The following is a 27,818-nucleotide window of genomic DNA, read 5'->3' on the forward strand; positions in this document are numbered from 1 at the left end:
GGGAAGAAACACTAGACCTACCGATTGTGCAGTAGTAACCTGCTGCACAGAGACCGGTGTAGTTAGATTGTCCAGGCAGCTCACAATATGTACCGGCAGTACATTGAGTGCATTCATCTTCTGAAGCCAGGTTGTCAATGGGATTGAACGTACCAGATGGGCACATCTGCAGGTTCTCTCCGGTGCCGTATGGGCAGTAGTAACCTGCAATTTGTAATGGCTGATAATGTAATGTAATGATAGACATGATCTCATAAATTAAAAAACTCCACTCTTACAGTGTTTCATATCTGTTTTAAAAAATTAAAATAGTCTCTTTTTCCTATATGAACTGCAGCGAGATGCCTGCTCTCAAGACAAATCGTTTACCGCTTAATCTAGCCTTAGTTCTTTACTCAAACTAAATGTAAAGGCACATACAAGATTACATTTGAACGCCCAAGCTGTCTATTATCCTTCTGGTTATAATAAAGGTAAAAGACAATGTCAAGAGCAAAGCGAACGTAACTGCATGGTAAGAGAGAATGGCAATTTCTAGCAGCGTGGCTAACTGCTTAAAGAAAACTGAGATAATACTTTTTAATTTATTAAAAAGTAAAAGATGATTGCATTGAAAAAAGGGTCTGAAGTCAACTTTATACTAGAACACCTATATCTCCCGTAAAGAAACTTACCTCTGTAGTAAAGAATGACATACATGTAAGTTAATCAGAGGAATAAAGGAACAGCGGTATTAAGATATATTGTTAACAATATCCATAATTCTTTGTAGATGGCGGTAGCTCTTACAAAACTTGTATTTGTCATGATTTCCTTTGATCATGAAGTCAACTACCATCTGTTGGCACAAGAAGATTCCTAAACTGGAAGGTCTTCGACTGACCTTTTTTTGCAGAGCATTCAATTACAGTATATCAAAGCTGAACACCTATTCACTTTGACTTAATTTTATGTGTAGAATATAGTTATTAATGCTATGACAAAATATATCTACAAGTAGATAGATGTCTAGCTGTAGATATGAACTGCAAGGATAACGATAAATATATAAAAAGAGTGATGCCTGGTTGTATATCTACATTATGAGTAACTCTATGTAAAATAGCAATAAAGATGTAAATATTTAAAAATACGAAAGTATGGACAACAATGAGTAACTCTATTTAAGGATAAGTCTATCAAAAGAGAGACCTTTAATTATATGTAAGTGAAGACTATAATTAAAAACTATATACAAAGAATTATACATATAGCAAGATATATATGCATGGAAAACATCTTCTAAAGTAACAGAAGAGCTATTCAGGTAGCACTTGGTGAAATAGAGCTAAGAGCGGACGAGACTGACCCGGAAGACAAGGATCAGCAACATATCTACGTATACAGAAGTAGCCCTCAGGACAGACATCACACTCGCTAGCTCCAGTGTAGTTGGTATATGTGCCATTCGGGCAGTATATGTGATCGGGGGAGCCTAACGGGCAGTATGATCCAGCTGGGCATCTGTCACCTGTCGGAGAGTTCTGTGGAGTCGCAGATGAGGCGGAGCCAAGACAATAGTACCCTGTAAATAATGATGCCAGTGTCAGTCATTCTTATAGCCAACTAACGGTGTTGGGTTATAATTGTAACAACCGTAAGGATCATACCTGGCTCACAGTTGTCCGTGTAGTTGCTCTGACCTTCCTTGTCACAGTATTTGCCTGCAGGGCAAGCCAGACAAGCATTCACATTTCCACTTTCTTGAACAGGATTGTATGTGCCAGCAATGCAAGGTGTTGGTGCATAGCTATGAGCTGGACAATAGTGGCCCAAAGGACAGATGTCACCATACGTTTTACCAACTGGATTCGCCTCCTCCGACCTGTTGAAATAAAGGACATCTACTAGCTAATAGATCATAATTATAGAAACTTCTGGTTGCACGAAGACTCCCTTAAAGGTTGACTTGCAACAAAATTCACATTACAGTTATTTGGTATCAAAAGATTCACCATGTCTTACTCTGTTGTGTTGTAGGTGCCAAATATGGAGAAATGTGATTACAATCTCTTAAAATCTCAAAAACAAAAAGCCGCCGTAGATTTGAATCAGTTTATTCCTTTGATGTTGTCATTACATTTGGTTATTGTTTTGTCACGTGATGTCCTCACGTAAATTGAAAGGCCAATAAAAAGCTCAATATAAAACTTATTGTAGCACAAGTTTATGACAAACACTTCGGGTTTTACCGTATCCCCCGTAGACCCCGTATCAAATAAAGATGCTCGCTACTTAACAGTTTTGTTTCGACTTGGTCTAATCGTTGAGTCGTAATCTGATCATGTGACCCAATACTTCGCAAATAATTTCTGGAGCGATTTTTGATTATCACAGGTGACCAACAGGCTCGTCATAATTATCAGACAATGATATGTACTCCTTCGAGCTAAGGTTAAAAAATTTAACGAATTTTTACGGTAAGTTATAAGATATCAGTGCTAAAAGTGACAGCATTACAATGACGATAAAACAGACGCGTAAGAACAATAGACATGATTTTATTGAGTGCATGAAGTATATTTGTGAAAATATTTCGTCGATTGAGGTTGCGTGAAAGTGTAAACAAAAGCCATCTTGTACAACTACGCCCGATTTGAGCCGTTTTAGAAAGAGATTCTAATCTACGGCGGTTTTGTGATGGCAGCGATAAACTGTTCTTTTTTAAGTTTTTAGGAGCTTGTAATCACATTTCCACATATTTTGCACCTACAACACAGCAGAGTAAAGACATGGTGAATCTTTTGACACCAAATAACTGTAATGTGAATTTTGTTGCAAGTCAACCTTTAAGTAAAGCATTAAGTTTACATTAGCAACTCAGAGGTCTGTGACCACCGAAGTCTCATGTGTACTTGTACAGCTTGGTTAGAGACTTGAATTTACACTCACTATTAAGTCAGCATATTACACTTGCTATTGAGTCTAATAACAGCGTGAGTTAGTCTAATAGCAATGTATAACACACACTATTGAGTCTAATAACAACGTAAGTTAGTCTAATAGCAACGTATTACAGTCACTATTGAGTTTAACAACAGCCTATTATACTCACTAGTGAGTGTAATAACAGCGTATATTACACTCACTATCGAAACCTAAACTCAAGACAAGTTTTAGTTCTCTCAATACATGGATTGTAGTAGTATTGCATTTTGTTTTAAGATTAAAAGATAAGCAGCTCACAAGTTTCAGCAACTATCATTATCTTTGGAGAGTCGATTTTTGTATTTCATTGATTAAAACAAAGTTTATTTTATGACTCACTTAGTGACAAAGCGCCAAATTGTATATATATCCTACATACTTATATAACTCTATATAACTATATATTTCTCAATCTACATATATATATATAATTCTATATCTATATATTGCTAGGTCTACATACTTATATAACTCTATATAACTATATATTTCTCAATCTACACATATATATATATAATTCTATATCTATATATTGCTAGGTCTACATACTTATATAACTCTATATAACTATATATTTCTCAATCTACACATCTATATAATTCTATATTTATATATTGCTAGGTCTACATACTTATATAACTCTATATAACTATATATTTCTCAATCTACACATCTATATAATTCTATATTTATATATTGCTAGGTCTACATACTTATATAACTCTATATAACTATATATTTCTCAATCTACACATCTATATAATTCTATATTTATATATTGCTAGGTCTACATACTTATATAACTTTATATAACTATATATTTCTCAATCTACACATATATATATATAATTCTATATCTATATATTGCTAGGTCTACATACTTATATAACTCTATATAACTATATATTTCTCAATCTACACATCTATATAATTCTATATTTATATATTGCTAAGTCTACATACTTATATCTCTATATAACTATATATTTCTTAATCTACACATCTATATAATTCTATATCTATATATTGCTAGGTCTACATATTTTTATAATGTTAGGTCTACGTATCTATGCAGTTCTATACACATGCACGCACCTATTGCTGCAGAAATGACCTTCGACACAAGAACCATTGGGAGCTGACATGCCAGACAATGAGCAGAACTCTCCTGGTGGACACCAGGTGCAATCCAGTTCAGACGGAAGCCGATCTCTATCCCCGAATGTTCCTTTGGGGCAAGGTGTGTAACTGCTGCTGCCCTCAGGACAGAAGTAGCCCTGGGGACAAGGACCACCTCTCTCATCAGTCACATTAGGTGAAGAGGTAATGGCTTTCATTATACAGTAGTAGCCCGCTTTGCAAAGGCCTAGAAATAGACAAGGTGATACTAGGAATTAGTAGAGTTATATGCAATGATTGCACATAATGGAAGCGCTCACATTTCTCTTTTTCCAATCATTCAATACTTTGTGATAATTCAATGAGATCTTTAGGAGTTTCTGTTCATTGAAAAAATAATCGCGTGACAGTTTCATGTCACTGGAACAACAACATGTATGTATAACAGCTAAGATGAACTCTAATAGTTGTTAATAATATGTAGAGTAATTTTGTTAAAGTAGTGCTGTACCATAATAATTGTGTTAGAGGAGAACTGTACCATACTAGTTGTGTTAGAAGAGAACTGTATCATACTAGTTGTGTTAGAGGAGAACGGTACTATACTAGTTGTGTTAGAGGAGAACTGTACCATACTAGTTGTGTTAGAAGAGAACTGTATCATACTAGTTGTGTTAGAAAAGAACTGTACCATACTAGTTGTGTTAGAGGAGAACTGTACCATACTAGTTGTGTTAGAAGAGAACTGTACCATACTAGTTGTGTTAGAGGAGAACTGTACCATTCTAGTTGTGTTAAAGGAGAACGGTACTATACTAGTTGTGCTAGAGGAGAACTGTACCATACTAGTTGTGTTAAAGGAGAACTGTACCATACTAGTTGTGTTAGAGGAGAACTGTACCATACTAGTTGTGTTAGAGGAGAACTGTACCATACTAGTTGTGTTAAAGGAGAACTGTACCATACTAGTTGTGTTAGAGGAGAACTGTACCATACTAGTTGTGTTAAAGGAGAACTGTATCATACTAGTTGTGTTAGAAAAGAACTGTACCATACTAGTTGTGTTAGAGGAGAACTGTACCATACTAGTTGTGTTAAAGGAGAACGGTACTATACTAGTTGTGCTAGAGGAGAACTGTACCATACTAGTTGTGTTAGAAGAGAACTGTACCATACTAGTTGTGTTAGAGGAGAACTGTACCATACTAGTTGTGTTAGAGGAGAACTGTACCATACTAGTTGTGTTAGAGGAGAACTGTACCATACTAGTTGTGTTAGAGGAGAACTGTACCATACTAGTTGTGTTAGAGGAGAACTGTACCATACTAGTTGTGTTAGAGGAGAACTGTACCATACTAGTTGTGTTAAAGGAGAACGGTACTATACTAGTTGTGCTAGAGGAGAACTGTACCATACTAGTTGTGTTAAAGGAGAACTGTACCATACTAGTTGTGTTAGAGGAGAACTGTACCATACTAGTTGTGTTAGAGGAGAACTGTACCATACTAGTTGTGTTAGAGGAGAACTGTACCATACTAGTTGTGTTAGAGGAGAACTGTACCATACTAGTCGTGTTAAAGGAGAACTGTACCATACTAGTCGTGTTAGAGGAGAACGGTACCATACTGGCTGTGTTAGAGGAGAACTGTACTATACTAGTTGTGTTAGAGGAGAACTGTACCATACTAGTTGTGTTAGAGAAGAACGGTACCATACTGGCTGTGTTAGAGGAGAACTTTACCATACTAGTTGTGTTAGAGGAGAACTGTACCATACTAGTTGTGTTAGAGGAGAACTGTACCATACTAGTTGTGTTAGAAGAAAACTGTACCATACTAGTTGTGTTAGAGGAGAACTGTACCATACTAGTTGTGTTAAAGGAGAACGGTACCATACTAGCTGTGCTAGAGGAGAACTGTACCATACTAGTTGTGTTAGAGGAGAACTGTACCATACTAGTTGTGTTAAAGGAGAACTGTACCATACTAGTTGTGTTAGAGGAGAACTGTACCATACTAGTTGTGTTAGAGGAGAACTGTACCATACTAGTTGTGTTAGAGGAGAACTGTACCATACTAGTTGTGTTAGAGGAGAACTGTACCATACTAGTTGTGTTAAAGGAGAACGGTACTATACTAGTTGTGCTAGAGGAGAACTGTACCATACTAGTTGTGTTAAAGGAGAACTGTACCATACTAGTTGTGTTAGAGGAGAACTGTACCATACTAGTTGTGTTAGAGGAGAACTGTACCATACTAGTTGTGTTAGAGGAGAACTGTACCATACTAGTTGTGTTAGAGGAGAACTGTACCATACTAGTCGTGTTAAAGGAGAACTGTACCATACTAGTCGTGTTAGAGGAGAACGGTACCATACTGGCTGTGTTAGAGGAGAACTGTACTATACTAGTTGTGTTAGAGGAGAACTGTACTATACTAGTTGTGTTAGAGAAGAACGGTACCATACTGGCTGTGTTAGAGGAGAACTTTACCATACTAGTTGTGTTAGAGGAGAACTGTACCATACTAGTTGTGTTAGAGGAGAACTGTACCATACTAGTTGTGTTAGAAGAAAACTGTACCATACTAGTTGTGTTAGAGGAGAACTGTACCATACTAGTTGTGTTAAAGGAGAACGGTACCATACTAGCTGTGCTAGAGGAGAACTGTACCATACTAGTTGTGTTAAAGGAGAACGGTACTATACTAGTTGTGTTAGAGGAGTACTGTACTATACTAGTTGTGCTAGAGGAGAACTGTACCATACTAGTTGTGTTAGAGGAGAACTGTACCATACTAGCTGTGCTAGAGGAGAACTGTACCATACTAGTTGTGTTAGAGGAGAACTGTACCATACTAGTAGTGTTAAAGGAGAACGGTACTATACTAGTTGTGTTAGAGGAGTACTGTACTATACTAGTTGTGTTAGAGGAGAACTGTACCATACTAGTTGTGTTAGGGGCGAACTGTACCATACTAGCTGTGTTGGAGCAGAGTTTCTTTGACACGGTTGCTATAACAATGTTGCTATGACGCTGTTGCTATGATGCTGTTGCTATGAAACGGTTGCTATAGCACACATGGGCTGTTCGAGTCTTTGAAGTTTAGCTATTGTAACAGAACAATTGTAACAAATTGTACATCAGCACTTTGAAGATCAATTCTTTGTTTGTAAAATTTATGATTGGGCAATAACCAAAAGTTTTTCCTTGATGATTAATCAATATGACTCGCAGGTGAATCTTTATTTTGACCTTGTGACCTCTAGCCTTTTCTGTCAGTCTTGACACTGGTATATATATACAAGGTAGTCCTAAAAAAATAGCTGACAACTCCTTTTGCATATTCCAGTCACAACCAGTTCATGGCAAAACAGCTCACCCATGTATGGATATGTGCATGAGTCAAGGTAAATCGATGTATAAAGTTACCTGTGGGCCCGGTGAGGTTGGCTGCAGAGCAGTAGTGACCTTCGGTGCAAGGAAGGCATTCTTCGAATGATTCCAATCCTGTCGCACTGCTGTAAGTGCCATCATTGCATGGAAATTGAGAAGCTGTTTGAGTGGCATTAGGGCAATAGAAACCTATGGGGCAGACCTTGGGAGTCACCACACCGTGTGATGGCTCACCAACTCCACTCTGTTCCTCATCGGTTGCCTCTTGTCTGTCGCAGTAGTAACCTAAAAAAGAGTAGTGAGCGTGATGACACATCGCTGCAGCTGAAAGTAATTAAAAACCTTGAGAGAGCATAGACATAGATACACACACTTGCCAGTTATGTTAAATACACACGAATGTGACATTTTAACATACATGTATTACTTTCGAAAATTAAAACGTTGAGATTTACAGCGCAAGGAAGAGAAAGGATTTTGCACTACTGCTAAGAAACATAGAGCTCATCCTTGATGTTTCACTGATACAGAGTTTGAGCCCGGTGCAACAAGACTAATAACAATAAAAAGTACTTGACTAAAAATAAGAATACAGTAATAATAATAATAAGAATACCTGCAGGGCACTCAACACATTCCCCTTGTTCTGGAAGTGGCTGGAAATATCCAGATGGACATGGCTCCTGTTGGTAGCTCCCTCGTGGACATGAATGACCTGGCAGGCATCTATTGCCAGGTGTCTGTGCCAGTGAGCTGTTAGTTGGGCAAAACCACCCCTCATCACACATGTCATAAGGCTCTACATTGGCAGGACCTGCAGCATATTCAGTATTTTTGTAGGTTAAATTAACTGTTTAGAAAAGCGCAGTCTACATGAGGCTTTGTCTCTCGGACAGACTGAGGAGCATCATGTTATATCTCGCCACACCCACGCTAACATTCCAGAACATGAGGCTTTGTCTCTCGGACAGACTGAGGAGCATCATGTTATATCTCGCCACACCCATGCTGACATTCCAGACATGCTCTTTAAATTTGGTCTTTATAAATGTCCAAAGGCTAACATAATACAGTTATATGTATCCGCCTGTCATCAATATTATTCTTCAAAACATTTAGATCAACTTTTACTATCAATCTGTGTTTGCAGTCAATTGTTTTTGTCTAAATATACAAAACAATAGAATCATATAATGCTTGGTCTGCACCTGATGGTTGAATTCTGAGTGTGGCATGAAGCACAAGCATAAGCTAGACATCATTCACCAACAACAGGCAGAGTTTTATAGGTACGTTTCGCTTAAAAACACATTTAAACTATCGGTGTATGTTATATTTGATCTTAAAACATTACCTGTCATAATGGTGCATTAGTGCGGACAACAGTAGACTAGTATGTGTATCTCCATCTGTGCCTCTAACACTGAATGTGTATTCAACTCTATTGGAGACTCTTTAGTATATTAAACTCTATCAGAGACTCTCTAGTGTATTCAACTCTATCAGAGACTCTCTAGTGTATTCAACTCTATCAGAGACTCTCTAGTACATTCAACTCTATCAGAGACTCTCTAGTAGATTCAACTCTATCAGAGACTCTCTAGTGTATTCAACTCTATCAGAGTCTCTCTAGTAGATTCAACTCTATCAGAGACTCTCTAGTAGATTCAACTCTATTAGAGTCTCTCTAGTAGATTCAACTCTCTAGTATATTCAACTCTATCAGAGTCCCTGTAGTATATTCAACTCTATCAGAGACTCTTTAGTATATTCAACTCTATCAGAGTCTCCCTAGTACATTCGAATATCTAGTATATTCAACCCTATTAGAGACTCTTGAGTGTATTCAACTCTATCAGAGGCTCTCTAGTATACTCAACTCTATCAGAGACTCTCTAGTATACTCAACTCTATCAGAGACTCTCTTGCATATTCAACTTTATCAGAGACTTTCTAGTATATTTAACTCTATCAGAGTCTCTCTCTAGTATATTCAACTCTATCAGAGACTCTCTCTAGTACATTCAACTCTATCAGAGACTCTCTAGTAGATTCAACTCTATCAGAGACTCTCTCTAGTACATTCAACTCTATCAGAGACTCTCTAGTAGATTCAACTCTATCAGAGTCTCTCTAGTAGAATCAACTCTATCAGAGACTCTTTAGTATATTCAACTCTATCAGAGTCTCCCTAGTACATTCGAATATCTAGTATATTTAACCCTATTAGAGACTCTCGAGTGTATTCAACTCTATCAGAGACTCTCTAGTATACTCAACTCTATCAGAGACTCTCTTGTATATTCTACTTTATCAGAGACTTTCTAGTATACTCAACTCTATTAGAGACTCTCTTGTATATTCAACTTTATCAGAGACTTTCTAGTATATTTAACTCTATCAGAGTCTCTATCTAGTATATTCAACTCTATCAGAGACTCTCTCTAGTACATTCAACTCTATCAGAGACTCTCTAGTACATTCAACTCTATCAGAGTCTCTCTAGTATATTCAACTCTATCAGAATCCCTCTAGTATATTCAACTCTATCAGATACTCTCTAGTCCACCTAACTCTGAGACTCTTCATATGAATATGCAATCATTAGACATTTCGAACTAATGTCATTTTGCCTATGACTATCTACTGAGAGCAATGGGCAGTTGCATAGCTACACTCACCTGGGCAGTACCATCCAGGGATGCAAGGTAGACAGTCAGCATCGTTATCACTGCCAGTCCTATTGTTGTATTCTCCTGGCTGGCATTCTATTGGATCAGAGGTGGCTAGAGGGCAGTAGTGGCCCTTAGGACATATATCTGCATGAAAGGTACATGCAGAAGTATAAATGGGAATCAGCACTGTACAAAACTATTGGAACTGAGTAAAATGTAACAGACACAATGTAGGGATAGCCCACAACATCCGGAAAATATTGCTACAAAGTTGCTTGATTGTCATGCTGACCATATCTGTAATTCGAACACTGCTTACATATTGTTTCATTTTGTATGACCTGTAAAAGCTTTTCAGTTAGAAAGTGACAGACCTGAGTGAGTGCCTCCAGATAACTTATTGACTGAAGTACTTACCATTGCATGACTCAGTGACAAGAAGACTTACAGCTGCATGGTTCAGTGACAAGAGTACTTACTACCACTACATGACTCAGTGACAGGAGTACTAACTGCTGCATGACTCAGTAAAAGGAGTACTTACCACCACATGACACGGTGACGGAAGTATGTATTGCTGCATGACTCATGGATAGTAATATTTAGCTTGGTATGACTCATTTACAGAAATTCTTACCTCCGTATGACTCATTGACAGGAGCACGGAGAATAGCAGATATGGTACAGTAGTGTCCAGCAGAACATGGTCCACTCACACTTTCCAGCTCGTCGGCTTCACAATAGTAGCCTGGATCACATTGTATTGGTGCTTCTGATCCACGAGGGCAGTAGGTTCCTTGCAAGCACCTACCCCCAGTTCTGTCAGCAGGGCACGCGCAGTCAGGGGCTAAAATCATAACAGCAGAAACATGCAAGACCTCAGATATTTTAGTACAATGAATATAGCAATAAAAGGTAGAAGCTGGTGTCATGTTATTCCATGGATTCTCAGCAAACTGACATTGCAGTCAGAGCTTGCTAAACAAAATTTGAAATTTTTTATTGTTTTGTAAGCTGGTAAATGACTAATAAGTTGAATTAAAATTTTACAATAGCATTTAATTAGCTAATGCTCTATGAACTATTAGTATAATGATCAACTCAACTTACTACTCAACAGCTGACAATGGTATTTAATATGCTAATGCTCTATCAACTATTAGTATAATGATCAACTCAACTTACTACTCAACAGCTGACAATGGTATTTGATTAGCTAATTTTCTATAAACTATTAGTATAATGATCAACTCAACTTACTACTCAACAGCTGACAATGGTATTTGATTAGCTAATTCTCTATCAACTATCACCATAATGATAAACTCAACTTACTACTCAACAACTGACAATGGTATTTGATTAGCTAATTTTCTATAAGCTATTAGTATAATGATAAACTCAACTTACTACTCAACAGCTGACAATGGTATTTGATTAGCTAATTCTCTATAAACTATCAGTATAATGATCAACTCAACTTACTACTCAACAGCTGACAATAGTATTTGATTAGCTAACTTTTTATAAACTATCAGTATAATGATCAACTCAACCTACTACTCAACAACTGACAATGGTATTTGATTAGCTAATTTTCTATAAACTATCAGTATAATGATCAACTCAACCTACTACTCAACAGCTGACAATGGTATTTGATTAGCTAATTTTCTATAAACTATCAGTATAATGATAAACTCAACTTACTACTCAACAGCTGACAATGGTATTTGATTAGCTAATTCTCTATAAACTATCAGTATAATGATCAACTCAACTTACTACTCAACAGCTGACAATAGTATTTGATTAGCTAATTTTCTATCAACTATCAGTATAATGATCAACTCAACCTACTACTCAACAGCTGACAATGGTATTTGATTAGCTAATTCTCTATAAACTATCAGTATAATGATCAACTCAACTTACTACTCAACAGCTGACAATGGTATTTGATTAGCTAATGCTCTATCAACTATCAGTATAATGATCAACTCAACTTACTGCTGTGCAAAACACATATCAAACTTGAAACAATTATGATGTGATTGGTCAGTCTCCATGTTCTCACAACACTTACACTGACAAGCGTATAAAATTTAAATGAACAATTCTCAGTCTTGAAGTATGACGACTTTTAGATGGCTAACCAGGTTCATAAAAGGAAATCTCTTGACTACCACTCATAAAGCTGTAGATGAAAGTGCATATTCCTACAAACGTGTATAGCTAAGGTTTATACTAAAATAGTAGACTATAGCTGTATCACTTACTGGTATCATCTCCAAGGTAGGTCGGTTGAGCATCCCACGAGCCAAGCACACAGTACCATCCAGAATCACATAATCCCGCAGGAAGTTCTTGACCGTCTGCCGGACAATAGCTACCGGGAGGACAGAGCTGACAATAGTCGGCTGATGATGCTCCAGTCTGATTATTGTATGTTCCGTTGGGACATGGGTATTGCGTCTCAAACATTGTGTTATTGAGACAGTAGTACCCTGTAAAGATAACAACTTACATCGAGGCTAAGGTAATATTTTATTATGTTGTATTAAACCTTTAACCTTGCATAGGTGTAAACAACCACAGACCACTAATAGCGGGATAAAAATATGAAATGAGTCATTAGTTAGCTCTCACTTGTTAGTGTATGAAATAAAGTCATCTGCTAGCTCTCTGAAAGGTTAACCGACAGCATAAAATATTATCGCATTATCAGTAACAGACAACATTGCAGATTGGGGTTTGAATAAAATTTTTGTGTAATTTCAATCACATGCCTGGTTTTATCAACATTTTTAAGCAGTCAAAATAAACAGAAAGATTTACGACCTTTGTAAGATATTGACCAGAAGCAGCAGCAATCTATATGTATATAAACCTTAGTTTTAAAGCCTGTGTCCAGTTATAACAATTAAACCCTGTGTCCAGTTATAACAATTAAACCCTGTGTCCAGTTATAACAATTAAACCCTGTGTCCAGTTATAACAATTAAACCCTGTGTCCAGTTATAACAATTAAACCCTGTGTCCAGTTATAACAATTAAACCCTGTGTCCAGTTATAACAATTAAAGCCTGTGTCCAGTTATAACAATTAAAGCCTGTGTCCAGTTATAACAATTAAACCCTGTGTCCAGTTATAGCAATTAAAGTCTGTGTCCAGTTATAACAATTAAAGCCTGTGTCCAGTTATAACAATTAAACCCTGTGTCCAGTTATAACAATTAAACCCTGTGTCCAGTTATAACAATTAAAGCCTGTGTCCAGTTATAACAATTAAAGCCTGTGTCCAGTTATAACAATTAAACCCTGTGTCCAGTTATAACAATTAAAGCCTGTGTCCAGTTATAACAATTAAAGCCTGTGTCCAGTTATAACAATTAAAGTCTGTGTCCAGTTATAACAATTAAACCCTGTGTCCAGTTATAACAATTAAACCCTGTGTCCAGTTATAACAATTAAACCCTGTGTCCAGTTATAACAATTAAACCCTGTGTCCAGTTATAACAATTAAAGCCTGTGTCCAGTTATAACAATTAAAGCCTGTGTCTAGTTATAGCAATTAAGCTACACATAATACAACAAGGATTCACTGGGCAAAAAGCCATTACATTGGTTAAGATACTCGTGCTTCGAGCGCTGACTTAATAACTAGCACTGATGACTGTTACACATAATGACTGTTAAACTGGCCCAAAACACAGGTTTTGTTCTAGTAAAGATATAACTTTCCAGGTAAGTTACTCAAATTCCTCAAGTAGTTATTCTATTGCTATTCTATTATTTTAAGCCACAGCTTGCAGCTTGCTTCATGAGTGTTTTTCTCTCCAAAACTTGTTTTTCGTTTTTCCAACATCAAAATTATCGCTAAAACATATCATAATTACACATGTATTGTTGTAAATAGACGTGGTTGTATAACGCCGTCAGTTAATCTTTACGATTGTATCACTAAGTTAAATAAAGACAGAGATTTGTTATGAAGATCCTGCAGATCATCATCCGATAAAGTTTTTTCTCATGTACATATACATAGTAACACAAGGAAATTGTGCATAGCTGGCACAGAAAGTTTTACTAACAGATTTAATACTAGCTAAAAAACTATCACATCATCTTACCAGCAGAGCATACTGTCTGACTATCACTGCCAAGGCTGCAAAAGTGGCCCTCCAAACAGTCGCGACAGCTTTCCTGCTCAACCAATGGGTTGTAGGTGCCAGCAGCGCACGGCACAGGAGAGCTGGAACCTTTTTCACAGTAGGTGCCTGCTGGACAAGGACCTCCCATGTAGCTGTCAATGAGGGGCGAGGAGCTGTTACTTCCCTCCTTGCAGTAGAAACCAGGGTCGCACTCGTCTACTGGGTAAGCTAGACCTGAGCAAAGACGTAGACAGTATAAACCCTCTCTTGTCTTTATCACTCATATCGTTATGTATAACTGCATATGGATATATTGTTATATAGAAGCATATATGGTCATAAGTAAATATACATGGACATATAAATTATATGTAAAAATAATGGCGATATATGGTTATACATGGAAAGAGACGGTTGTATACAGATATACATGGATAAATAAGGTTATTCATGGGTATATATGGTTATATGCAAATATGCATGGATACATATGACTAAACATGGTTACGCATTGGTTTATGTGCTTACATATGGTTACATGCAGTTATATATTGTAAATATAGGTGATAAACATGGTGCTAAAATTAATTAATTTTGCCGCAGTTCATAATTTGACATTTGAATTCTAGATGATTCGATTTTTATCCCTTATATAAATTTGAAGAATGAATTATGACCAGCTAAGCTAGCACTAGTTAGATGTTTACAAACGGTTAATCTTCATAAGGACTCTATATGAGAACAATCTATTTTCTGCTCAAATAGCTTATGTTGTACCTGGTAAGTGGCAGTACCAGCCAGCTGGACAAGCTATACAGTTCGGGTCGGTATTTAGGGTGTCATTGTAAAACGTGCCTGGCTCGCAAGGCAAAGGGTGCTCTGTTGTTCCTGGACAGTAGTACCTACAGCAGATGCGTCCGAGTCTAACTTTTTCCTCCCCAATATACAACCTTAATTCTAAGATGTGTATAACTATGCCCACTCGATGCTTAGTCACATAAATCTAACTTTAAGTAATACGAAAATAATAAAATCACTGTTGCCAAAATGTCTGGAGAGTGACATAATGTTCACAAAATTGAGAACTTAACCAAGAAAGACATGAAATGTAGCATTTACAGGTACCAGAGGTTGTCTGTCAAACTTAAGAAGGATGACATAAGAGTCATAGAACCATAAGTAGGTCAGATCAATATAAGTAGGTCAGATAAATATTCACCCTGGAGGGCATGGCCCAGCAAGTTCCTCAAATGATGGAGCGGCAGACTGCGCGGCTGAGGTACAGTAGTAACCAGGGAGACAACTTCCAGAAACGGAAGTGGTATTGTATTCATCACAATAATAGCCGCCTGGAACATACCGTAGAATATCACTAGACAGTTCTTTGAATAGAGAATATACAGACAAACCAGATTGATTAGCAGTAGGCCTATAAGAGAAAACAGTATGACTACACATGTACTAGTAGTATGAATAGAAATGGTATGACTACACATATACTAGTAGTATGAATAGAAACAGTATGATTATACATGTACTAGTAGTATGAATGGAAACAGTATGACTATACATGTACTAGTAGTATGAATAGAAACAGAATGACTATACACGTACTAGTAGTATGAATGGAAACAGTATGACTATATATGTACTGGTAGTATGAATAGAAATGATATGACTACACATATACTAGTAGTATGAATAGAAACAGTATGACTATACATGTACTAGTAGTATGATTGGAAACAGTATGACTATATATGTACTAGTAGTAGGAGTAGAAATGGTATGACTACACATGTACTAGTAGTATGAATAGAAATGGTATGACTACACATGTACTAGTAGTAGGGATACAAATGGTATGACTATACATGTACTTGTAGTAGGAATAGAAATAGTATGGCTACACATGTACTAGTAGTAGGAATAGAAATGGTATGACTACACATGTACTTGTAGTAGGAATAGAACTAGTATGGCTATACATGTACTAGTAGTAGGAATAGAAATGGTATGACTACACATCTACTAGTAGTAGGAATAGAAATGGTATGACTACACATGTACTTGTAGTAGGAATAGAAATAGTATGGCTACACATGTACTAGTAGTAGGAATTGAAATGGTATGGCTACACATGTACTAGTAGTCGGAATAGAAATGGTATGACTCCAGACACTCAAAAAATAATATAAAAAGGTTATTAACAGCGGCAGTTATGAAGATAAACAGAAAAGTAATAAAGACAGAAACAATATGTAGAAAATAATTAAGTGTAAGACAGACCTGTGCAGGGAGTGCACTGAGTTTCGTCGCTCAAGCCAGTTGCTGTGCTGTAGGTGCCGAGAGGACAAGGAGTCCAGATATGTCCGGTTCCAGAAGGGCAGTAAAAACCAACTGGGCAGACAAGAGGCACTATGTCAGACACTCCTGGTACACAATAGTATCCAGCTGTACACACATCGCATACTGACATTCCTGTTGTACCAGAATAGCTACCATCTTCGCAAGGGACTGGTTGGGCAGAACCAGATGGACAATAATGGCCAGTCGGGCAGATATCTCCTGTTACACCGTCTGTAGGTTGAGCTGTCGTAGCATTGCGCACACAGTAATACCCGTTGGAGCAGTTGGCAGCGGGCTCAACAGCATCAGGATTGGGACAGTACATACCAGCGTCACACGGCGTACACTCCTCCAATGACCTTATACCTAAATGCGCAGATGTGAGCATGCATGAATGTTGATTGCTCAATGTATCAGATGCATAGACCTATTAACTATGCTATTGTATAGTTAATAAGTCTATGATCAGATGTTTCAGATAGCTTGAAAAGAGGAGACTGGCAGACGCATAATAATATACTAATGTTAAAGTAAAGTTGATGCGCTGGTGTCCATCATAAAAATACAAGAACACTGTGCACAATGTAAGCAGAAGGTCAAGCCATCACTTCTTCTACATTCATACATCCTTGCAACACTACAGACTGAACTGGCATTACATGAAAATGATAGATTACTTAGTACTTTAACCAAAGTGAGACAATTTATTGCTAAAAGTATTAGAGATGAACGAAAATTGTGTACCTTCTGAAGGGTTGTAGGTACCAGACGGACAGGCAGTTCCAACCTCACTGCCTGGTGGGCAGTACTGGCCCGTTGGGCAGATTCCTCCGGTTGTACTGTTTCTTGGGGCAGCTGTTGTAGCGCCGCGTGTGCAGTAGGAACCAGCCAAGCACACCGCTGTTGGTTCGACGAGCCCAGGTGTAGCGCAGTAGCTACCTGCAGTGCATGCCGTACATTCGGCTTCAGTTTCTAGCTGCGTGAGGTTGCTGTAAAACAACACGATGTTGGCAGGGTGAAGGTGGTAGAGGGTGAAGGAAAACCTTATATTTGAATTTTACTAACACGTTTAAGTCAGTATTTATTCACTCGTAATAGTTGTGATAAATGAAACTGGCCCTGAATGAATTCATAGCCTTGATGGTTAAAAATGTAGCTTTGGCTCAAAAGACAGAAACAGGTTCGACTTTTATCAGTAAACGAGGAATTATATTAGAGCTTTGCAGAGCGATGGAAGTAGCCAGTTGCGCACTAGCCAACAGGTCAGCTCTCAATCATTCCCAGAGGTCTGTCTACAGAGCCGACAAATCATAAAAACTGAGGGTCTGTTTTAAGAGAAAGTGTATTTCAACCACTGACTAGCTATCATAGTAAAATCAGATGCCAATAAACATTATACCATGTTGGGTTGACATTTACAACATTTCGCCTTGATTCACACATGTTGTTGGTACTTACTATCTCAGCTAGTAACTTATCACAGCCTATATAGCCTTGATTCACACATGTTCTTGGTACGTACTATCTCAGCTAGTAACTTATCACAGTCTATATAGCCTTGATTCACACGCGTTGTTGGTACGTACTATCTCAGCTAGTAACTTATCACAGTCTATATAGCCTTGATTCACACATGTTGTTGGTATTTACTATCTCAGCTAGTAACTTATCACAATCTATATAGCCTTGATTCACACATGTTGTTGGTATTTACTATCTTAGCTAGTAACTTATCACAGTATATATAGCTTTGATTCATACATGCTGTTGGTATGTACTATCTCAGCTATTAACTTATCACAGTCTGATATCAGTCAATCATATAGCCTTGATTTCTAAGAATCAGCTTCAATTCGCTGGTTCAGCCAGATAAAGTTTGAGTACCACCATTTATAATTTTGAGACTATGAATTAGGAGTTGTCATGCCATCCTTTGATATGATATTGCAAGGAGAGGCACGTTCACTCACTTGAATGTGCCAGCTGGGCATGGATACTCAAAAGCAGAGTTGGTGCCAGATGGACAATAGTGACCGAATGGACAAATGACTGGATTTTGCACTCCGTGATCGCAAACGGTGTCGTTCTGCAGCGTACCGTCACAGTAGTAGCCGGCTATGCAGATCTTACAAGAGTCCTACAACATCAATAACATAAGAGAATAATTAATTTTGTTGTAGCTCTTGTCGACTGAAGGTATCATTTATAAGAAAGTGAGTGGTTGTAGTTTGCAATTACTAATCTTAAAATTCTTTCAGCTGAACAATGCCGGATGTGTCACATTCACAGACATGTTCTCTCCCCTAATTGCTCACATAATGTGACATAAAAACATTGGAATATTCCTGCTACTTATTTCGGCTGCTCTGTTTATTGCCAGGAGTGGTAGCAGAGATTGTTAGTTGCTTGCACATGACTATTACGGTCGAAAGGCTTGACGCGCCGTCACAAACGTTTGTCTGGTTTTATATGAGTCTAATTAGTGAGCAGCTTGAATAAGACTGTTCGTTGGGCGTGAGACCAACCTGAACAAACAAGTCCTGGTATGTCCCTGTGGGACAAGCAAGCTCGTCTGGACTACCTGCAGGGCAGTAGTGACCAGGGGTGCATGCGTGGTCGACAGGTGATGATGAGTTCTGGCCAAAGGGGCAATAGTAGCCTGCCGAGCATGGGCTTGATGGCTCGGTCAGCCCGTAATCCACACAAGAGAAACCTAGGAAATCAAGCAATAAATCAAATTAGACGGTAACCACTGTATGGATGACGTAGACAGTCATGTTTTGATCTGCAATGATAACCTCTACATACAAATTTTTCTACATACATGATGAAACTTGAACAAATACTTGTTCAACATTCAAAGTAATTTTGAACACACGGATTCCAAAATCTTTTGAAGCATTAATCTCATGAGAGAAATTAAAAAGGTTGGTAGTAAATAAAACACAAAAATAATACAAGCTGTAAATTTAAATCAGAGTAGATGACCTCACAGACTTCTATCACTAACTCTACCACCAAACCTGTGCATTGCTGAGCCTACACTTCCATTCACATGTCTCTAAGCTAAGTAAGTATATATGTCTCTTTGTATTGATTTCCATATTTATCCATTTTTACATCCATTTTTACAATATCCATTTTTACATGTAATTTTTAAATGTTTTATGTAGTACATTTAAATGCTATATGTAATTACTTCAAGTATCTATAGCGTTGTTGCTGTTAAACAAACTGAATCAAACAACAATGTGTTCATATAAGATTATTTGCTCCAACATACAATGGTTTGGACATACAAACTAAATATTGGGACGGATTAACTTCATAGATTGCAGGTTTGACTATATTCGTTTGTATATGAAAATAAAAAAAATATTTTTTTAAAATAATAAGTAGTCACCCAACAATATAATATAACTTTTATTAACAACCATAAATGTAACTATTTATATAGTTGTTGATATAACGCTGCAGCAACATATGTTGTTATTACAATGTAGTGCAAAAGAATGGCTCTGAATACGCAATAGTAGTTGCGGATATTCCTAGTGTAAGACAGAGAAGCGCGTCGGACATTGTCATGGCACAGAGCTGACCAAATCAGAAGCAATGGTCATGAGTATTTAGGGAATAACAACTGAGCAACTTTGAATGTAGTTTTACACTCAACGTGAGTCTTGAACTGCTTGAGAAGGATTCATCGCTGACTTACCTGCAGTGCATGGTGTACAATCACCCTCCTTCTCATTGCCGGTTTGATTAGAGAATGTGCCGGGGGGACACAGCAGCGGGGCACTACTTCCTATTACGCAGTACGCACCAGGTGGACATCGGTCTCCTGTCACACCATCAGTTGGTGTGGGTGTAGTAGCAGCCCCTCCGCAGTAATAACCAGCATGGCAGGCTGCAGTAGGTGAGGCTAGCCCATACGTCTCACAGTATTGCCCTATATGAAGCAACAAAATATTTAGCATCTATCCTATTGACCTATTTACAATGATGACAGCCAGTCACAGTAAGTCACAGTAAGTCATAAAGAAATCTTTAACGTCTCAGAATTCTAAATCCACTATAAAAACTAGATTCCTAATAAATTATAAGAATTTTTATTTAAAAACAAACAGAACGATAAAACATTAAATCCAATTTCATAAACTTTAAGAACATATTGAAATTTTAGATGAACAAGAAAACAAAATGAAAGCAAATTTTGAGCAACTTTAAAAAGTACAAGTTTTTGTCTGTTTATAAAATACAATTTAGTTATAATATTGGTTAGAAATTTGACAGCGAGTTGCTAAAAATAGCAAAATCATTGCGCATCCATTCATTGTATAGTAAATAGCCCAAAGTATTTAAAAGACCAGCTGCAAGTTGTTGCTAGTGATTACATTGATTGGTATTGATGCTATTTAATATATAATATTCTACAGTGTATAAATATTACATAAATAAATATTATATATTATTATATTTTAATAGATTTCTATGTTCCTTTGGAAACTTATGTGTACACAAAACTGTTGGTTCGATTCAATAAAATGATATTACGACATAGCTAATTAGCTAGCTAGCTAATTGTCATTTTTTAATTGATAAAACTACAGCTAAAATTGTGTGTTATATTTTTGTTTTAATATTATTTCACATAATAAAAAAACAATCTTAACTCGGTTTAAAGTTTGATGAAATTTGGTTGGTTTTCGATCAAGAAAACCCGTACAAAATGATAACTCGGATAAGGAGGTAACTTGGATAAGAGGGTAGCTTGGATAGCAGGAGGTATGAGGAACGTTAAAAACGACGGATTTTGCCAAGTCATTTATGGCTAATTTAGGATGTTCACAAATGCGACATAGACTCTTTTCACAAACAGAGCGCTGAGAAGATTTAAAGGTTGGTTCCCAAATGTCTAGACTCTAGAGGTTAGTTTCACAATACTTGTACTTGTGTGAATCGTTGCTGTAATAATAGCTGTGTTCGCCCGTCTGTCTGAAGCTAAGCTAACAGCGTTAGGAAAAATATGCATTACGCTGGAATTGAACTCAGATATCCTAGCTTCACAGACAAGCAAACTACCAACTGCACCACTGGACCAGTTCGCATCATCATGGAATAATTGTGAACATGACAATCTCTTACGGCGCACGCGATGGCCAGCGCCGTGTATAAATTAAATCAAGGAAGTAAAATGTATCATTCAAGCGCTAAAAGGTGAAGACATGTAGATGGTATTGTGATTGGAGGCATACCTCCAGTGCAGTCAGCGGGCAGACTAGAGCCGCGGGGACAGTATTGACCGGGGGCACACATGCCGCCTGTCTCATCAATACTGCAGAAGCAGTTGGAGCTCACATTGACTTCTGAGTAACTCGTGTTACCAATGTCAAAAGGTTGAGCGCTAGCAGCGGCACGAATGCAGTACCATCCTTCGTCACATTTGCCGGCTGGCAGGGTAAGTCCTGTAGAGTCACAGTAGCTTCCTGGTGTGCATGGCATGCAATCTGACAGCGTGGCTTGACCTGAAAATGGAAAGTTTTGGGAATTTAAAATTTTGGTTCAGAATTGTTTCAATAGATGTGAAAACTCCACAGCTGCATCTGGCAAAAACCCTGAACTTTGAAATTTGATTTCAATGAAGTGTTTATGGCTGAAACCTGTTTCAAAGACAATTTGCAAATGGGCAAGTTTTTTTAATCAAGCGTTAATACTGTAGTTTCTGGATGTCCGCATGCCCTGTCCAAGAGTTGACAAATGAAACTGTTGAAGATTGCATTTTGGCGGAGAAAGGCTGCAAAACAAACCCGTGTAGTTGTTATAGTATCCCATAGGGCAAGGATACTGGGTAGGAAAGGCAGTAGCTGTAGGGCAGTAGTGTCCCGTAGGACAAGGAGTCCCGGAGTAGTCGGTAGAGTTCTCAAGGCAGTAGTATCCTTGTTGGCAGTCAATACAGACAGCTAGACCAGTTGTAGGTGCATAAGTGCCTGCAGGACAGCCTAAAGGCCAAGATGTTCCTTCTGGGCAGTAATGGCCAATCGGGCAAGGACCTCCTGCAAAAAACATGGCAATTAAAATTTCGTAGCCGGATAAACATGGTAAGAATAAACATGGTAAGAATAGACATGGTAACAATTATAGACATGGTGACAATAAACATTATAACAATAAACATGGTAACAATAGACATGGTAATAATAGACATGGTAGCAATAAACATTATAACAATAAACATGGTAACAATAGACATGGTAATAATAGACACGGTAACAATAGATATGGTAACAATAGACATGGTAACAATAAAAGTCGTAAAACAAAGACAATGACAATAATGATAACATAAATGTCACAGATAATTTGACCAGTTTGACCAGTTTCGAACGCGACTAAAAATGTAAAAATGTGCATCATTTTGTAGCACACAAAATAATTAATTAATACTGGAAATATTTATATTAAATTTTTATCAATAAAATGTTATGGCTGACAGAGACAAGCTTACTCCATTCTACATTTTCATACATCATGATCGTTAGTAAGGCAAACAAAGAAGCGCATCAGTCTCAGGTAACAAAAGTTAAATCTTTAAGTTTCTTGAAAAAGTAACGTAAAATTCCAAATATAAGTCAATGAATTTGAAAGAAAACTTATTGCTAAAACTTAACCAGTCTCATCTTCTACAGCGTTGTTTGGTGTCTCAGCGCCAATGAGACAGTAGAAGCCGGCATCGCAGAGTCCAGAGGGTTGGATGAGACCTGGACTACCGCAGTAGCTGCCATAGCTGCAGTTTGCACACTCTGTATATGAAGTGAGCTTAGGGGTGTTACTGTAAGTTCCGACTGGACAAGGGATAGGAGTATCCGTGTTCTGAGGACAATAGGAGCCAACCGTACAGGGTCCAGCAATTCCTGTTCCATTGGCTACCTCAGGTGTAGCTGTGTCAGAGCCTACATCAGTATATTAATACCTTAGGTATATCTGTATCAGGGACTACATCAGTATATTATTATTACCTCAGGTATATCTGTATCAGAGACTCCATCAATATATTATTACTACTTCAGGTATATCTGTATCAGAGACTACATCAGTATATTACTACTACCTCAGGTATATCTGTATCAGAGACCACACCAGTATATTATTACTACCTCAGGTATATCTGTGGCAGAGACTACATCAGTATATTATTACTACCTCAGGTATATCTGTATCAGAGACTACATCAGTATATTATTACTACCTCAGGTATATCTGTATCAGAGACTACATCAGTATATTATTATTACCTCAGGTATATCTGTGGCAGAGACTACATCAGTATATTATTACTACCTCAGGTATATCTGTATCAGAGACTACATCAGTATATTATTACTACCTCAGGTATATCTGTATCAGAGACTACATCAGTATATTATTATTACCTCAGGTATATCTGTGGCAGAGACTACATCAGTATATTATTACTACCTCAGGTATATCTGTATCAGAGACCACATCAGTATATTATTACTACCTCAGGTATATCTGTATCAGAGACTACATCAGTATATTATTACTACCTCAGGTATATCTGTATCAGAGACTACACCAGTATATTATTACTACTTCAGGTATATCTGTGTCAGAGCCTACATCAGTATATTATTACTAACTCAGGTATATCTGTATCAGAGACTACATTAGTATATTATTACTACCTCAGGTATATCTGTATCAGAGACTACATCCGTATATTATTACTACCTCAGGTGTATCTATGTCAGAGCTAAGTCTCTTCCACAGTTACACTCATCAATAATATCCATCCTCTTTCTGTCCAGCTCATTCATCACACACTCACCTTCAGTGCAGTAGTAGCCGGCAGCACATTCTCCAGTAATTGCTGTTGCATTGAGCGTGCCACAATAATAGCCAGGTGTACACTGATCACACTGATCAGCTTCCCACAAGCCTTCGTTGGTGCTGAATGTACCAAGAGGGCACGACTCCCAAACTTGACCTGTGCCTACAAGTTTTTCTTTAATGCATTTCAAAGGTTAAAAGTTTTATGTGCTTACATTCATTCTTGTAATTTCGCTAATAATCAGTGGCTGCATCTGACAACTCTAGTCTCCTACCAATGATATAACTTCCAACTTTTGTCTGCACTTTAATAACAGTATGCTGTTTATTGAAAATATTATTTGAAGACAGCCACTTTCTTATTTTGCTGTTTCACCATAGGTTAGGTTAAGGAGATCAAGTGCTCATTACTTTGCTTTTATGAGAAAAGTAAAACATATCATATTAATGCACAGTTTCAGTGCACACGCAATTTATAATTTTGAGAATGCTCCTTCGTAGTATGCATGAATTGCTGAGTTTCGAGTAATGCATCAATGGAAGTAAATATGCAGTAGATCACAGTGGGTCATGTGCAGTAGATCACAGTGGGCAATGTGCAGTAGAAGTACAGCTGCAGTAACAGTAAACATCTGCTGCACATAAAAAAGTTGTTATACACTGCAAAATTACCGCATACTGCAACGTAATGATGTCGTGCAGTTCTAACGCCTGGTTTTAACCAATGTCGAATGTATGGCGGGCGAGGTGCTGCACTATGCTATGCAAGATTACGTAGGTTTGTGATTGATGTGAACCAAAATAGCTATGAAATCACAGGATCAGACAACTAAATCCTGTATGCACTCCGCAATGCCTGGTTCAGACCATTATTATATGTGTGTGAGGCGCTGCACCCTCGCACGACCAAACAGAACAATGCTTTGGTTGAGTGCGCGCAGGATTTAGTGGCGTTATCCTGCGATTTCATCAAGTGCACACCTGCATAAGCTTGCATAGCAGGGTGCAGCACCACACACGCCATACATACAACATTGATCTGAACCAGGAATTAAGAGCCGCAACCCTGTGAAAAGAGCAAAACACTTTGTTCTAACTTTCTTAAGACTCCCCAAATGCAGTTTAGTTCTAAGAAGCTGGTCTAACCTTACCATTGGTACAGAAGAAGCCCGCAGGGCAAGGCTGCGGAGTGAGGCCTGTGATACAGTATCTACCAGGAGGACATTCTTGACAGAGGTTTGCTTGCCTGTCTTCCATATATGTTCCATCAGGGCAAGGTCTTGGATCAGCTGTACCCCTTGGGCAGTAGTGACCCGCTGTACACCTGCCTCCAGTAACCTCTCCATCATAGGCGGGAGATGACTCTGATGCATTTACTCGACAGAAATATCTGCCAGACACAAACAATACTCGCTACACTGAGGTCTTCAGACAGACAGAAATATCTGCCAGACACAAACAATACTCGCTACACTGAAGTCTTCACATACTAGTGATTGTGTATCTCATACTGAATTTAACACATATTGAGATTGCAAAATGTTTACAAGCTGTTTAGCACAACATCTATCTACTCATAGAGACGTCATATCACTAGTTTATAGTTCATTCAGTTTTGTTCAACAATTGCCAATGGCACCAAGCCACTCAATTTATAGCATAATATTGTGTGTTGTTTTTTGACAGCTTTTACCAAAATTAAAAACTCCAACTGCCCAGAACTGCCTAAAAATTAACTTACCCAGGATCACATAATCCACTTGGAGATGAAAGGCCTGGTGTGCCACAGAAGTACTTGCCCGGGCAGGCTGTACACTGATCTACCTCATAGAGACCAGAGACATTGCTGTATGTGCCCACAGGGCACGGAGATGGTGTCTGTATGCCTGAAGGACAATAATATCCTTCAGGACACAGCTCACCTGTCACACCATCCGTTGGATTGGGAGTTGCGGACCCCTCAATACAGTGGTAGCCAGGGTTGCAGTCACCTATGCAAAACAAATAGACTCAAATTTACGAGTGGAATGCAACCTGAGTCAGACTTGAGATATAAACTATTGCTCTGGCACTAGAAAAGGCAGTACATGTAAATGCTTTACAGCAGTAACATAGCCATGTTCTGACCATGGAGTATATGACTACAACCTTTGAAAAGTGAGAGATAAACGCACCTGTGTAAGTCTCATTGGAGCCATAGCAGTACTTCCCAGCAGGGCATGCTATGCAATCAGCAGCTGTTGTAAGCTGTAGTTGCGAGCTGTATGTGCCTGGAGGGCAGCCATATTGGGTAGCGAACTGAGTAGAGTTGAGACAGTAGTAACCGGCTGGGCAGGAGAAGGAAGTGTAGTCGCTGATGGGCTGGTCAGCAAAGTCACAGTAGTAGCCTAAATAGAAGGTACAGTAGTAGCCTAAATATAAGTTACAGTAGTAGCCTAAATAGAAGTTACAGTAGTAGGCTAAATACAAGTTACAGTAGTAGCCTAAATAGAATTTACAGTAGTAGCCTAAATATAAGTTAGAATAGTAGCATAAATAGAGATTACAGTAATAGCCTAAATAGTAGTCACAATAGTGACCTAAATAGAAGTGAGAGTAGTAACCTAAATATAAGTTAGAATAGTAGCCTAAATAGAGATTATAGTAGTAGCCTAAATAGTAGTCACAGTAGTGACCTAAATAGAAGTTAGAGTAGTAACCTAAATATAAGTTAGAATAGTAGCCTAAATAGAGATTATAGTAGTAGCCTAAATAGAGGTACAATAGTAGCCTAAATAAAAATTACAGTAGTAACCTAAATAGAAATTACAGTAGTAGCCTAAATAAAAGTTACAGCAGTAGCCTAAACAGAGATTATAGTAGTAGTTTAAATAGAAGGTACAACAGTAGCCGAAATAGAAGTTACAGTAGTAGCCGAAATATAAAATAGAATAGTAGCCTAAATAGAGATTACAGTAGTAGTCTAAATAGAGATTACAGTAGTAGACTAAACAGGAGGTACAGTAGTAGCATAAATAGAGATTACAGCAGCAGATTAAACGGACGTTACAGTAGTAACCTAGATAGAGATTACAGAATTAGCCTAGATGGAGGTTACAGTAGTAGCCTAAATAGAGGCTATAGTAGCAGCATAGATAAAAGTTACAAAAGCAAAGCCAATTGGAAGGTACAGTAGTAGCCTAGATAGAAGGTACAGTAGTAGCCTAGATAGAAGGTACAGTGGTAGCATAACTAGAGAACGAAGATCAACAAGATAGATACAACAGACTACTACTACAGGAGTTTAAAAAATAGCTTCTTTATTGCTTCC

The 27,818-nt window shown here is 37.8% G+C and overlaps 1 protein-coding gene across 1 annotated transcript in view; it reads right to left on the minus strand.

The window, feature by feature from the left end:
* Window positions 1-27,818, minus strand: part of LOC137386781 (uncharacterized) — a 168,532-nt gene that overhangs the window by 84,458 nt on the left and 56,256 nt on the right. Inside the window, 24 exon segments of the mRNA XM_068072928.1 lie at window positions 22-204; window positions 1,349-1,564; window positions 1,650-1,864; window positions 4,063-4,333; window positions 7,517-7,765; window positions 8,097-8,294; window positions 10,162-10,299; window positions 10,793-11,002; window positions 12,435-12,662; window positions 14,288-14,542; window positions 15,086-15,210; window positions 15,528-15,657; window positions 16,598-17,023; window positions 17,402-17,646; window positions 18,628-18,794; window positions 19,183-19,370; window positions 20,373-20,606; window positions 21,913-22,182; window positions 22,465-22,710; window positions 23,326-23,607; window positions 24,507-24,671; window positions 25,660-25,898; window positions 26,250-26,499; window positions 26,683-26,895. Of these exon segments, the coding sequence (XP_067929029.1) occupies window positions 22-204; window positions 1,349-1,564; window positions 1,650-1,864; window positions 4,063-4,333; window positions 7,517-7,765; window positions 8,097-8,294; window positions 10,162-10,299; window positions 10,793-11,002; window positions 12,435-12,662; window positions 14,288-14,542; window positions 15,086-15,210; window positions 15,528-15,657; window positions 16,598-17,023; window positions 17,402-17,646; window positions 18,628-18,794; window positions 19,183-19,370; window positions 20,373-20,606; window positions 21,913-22,182; window positions 22,465-22,710; window positions 23,326-23,607; window positions 24,507-24,671; window positions 25,660-25,898; window positions 26,250-26,499; window positions 26,683-26,895 (5,343 nt within the window).

The sequence above is a fragment of the Watersipora subatra genome, chromosome 1 (genome assembly GCF_963576615.1).
Source record: "Watersipora subatra chromosome 1, tzWatSuba1.1, whole genome shotgun sequence".
Classification (NCBI taxonomy): Eukaryota; Metazoa; Bryozoa; class Gymnolaemata; order Cheilostomatida; family Watersiporidae; genus Watersipora; species Watersipora subatra.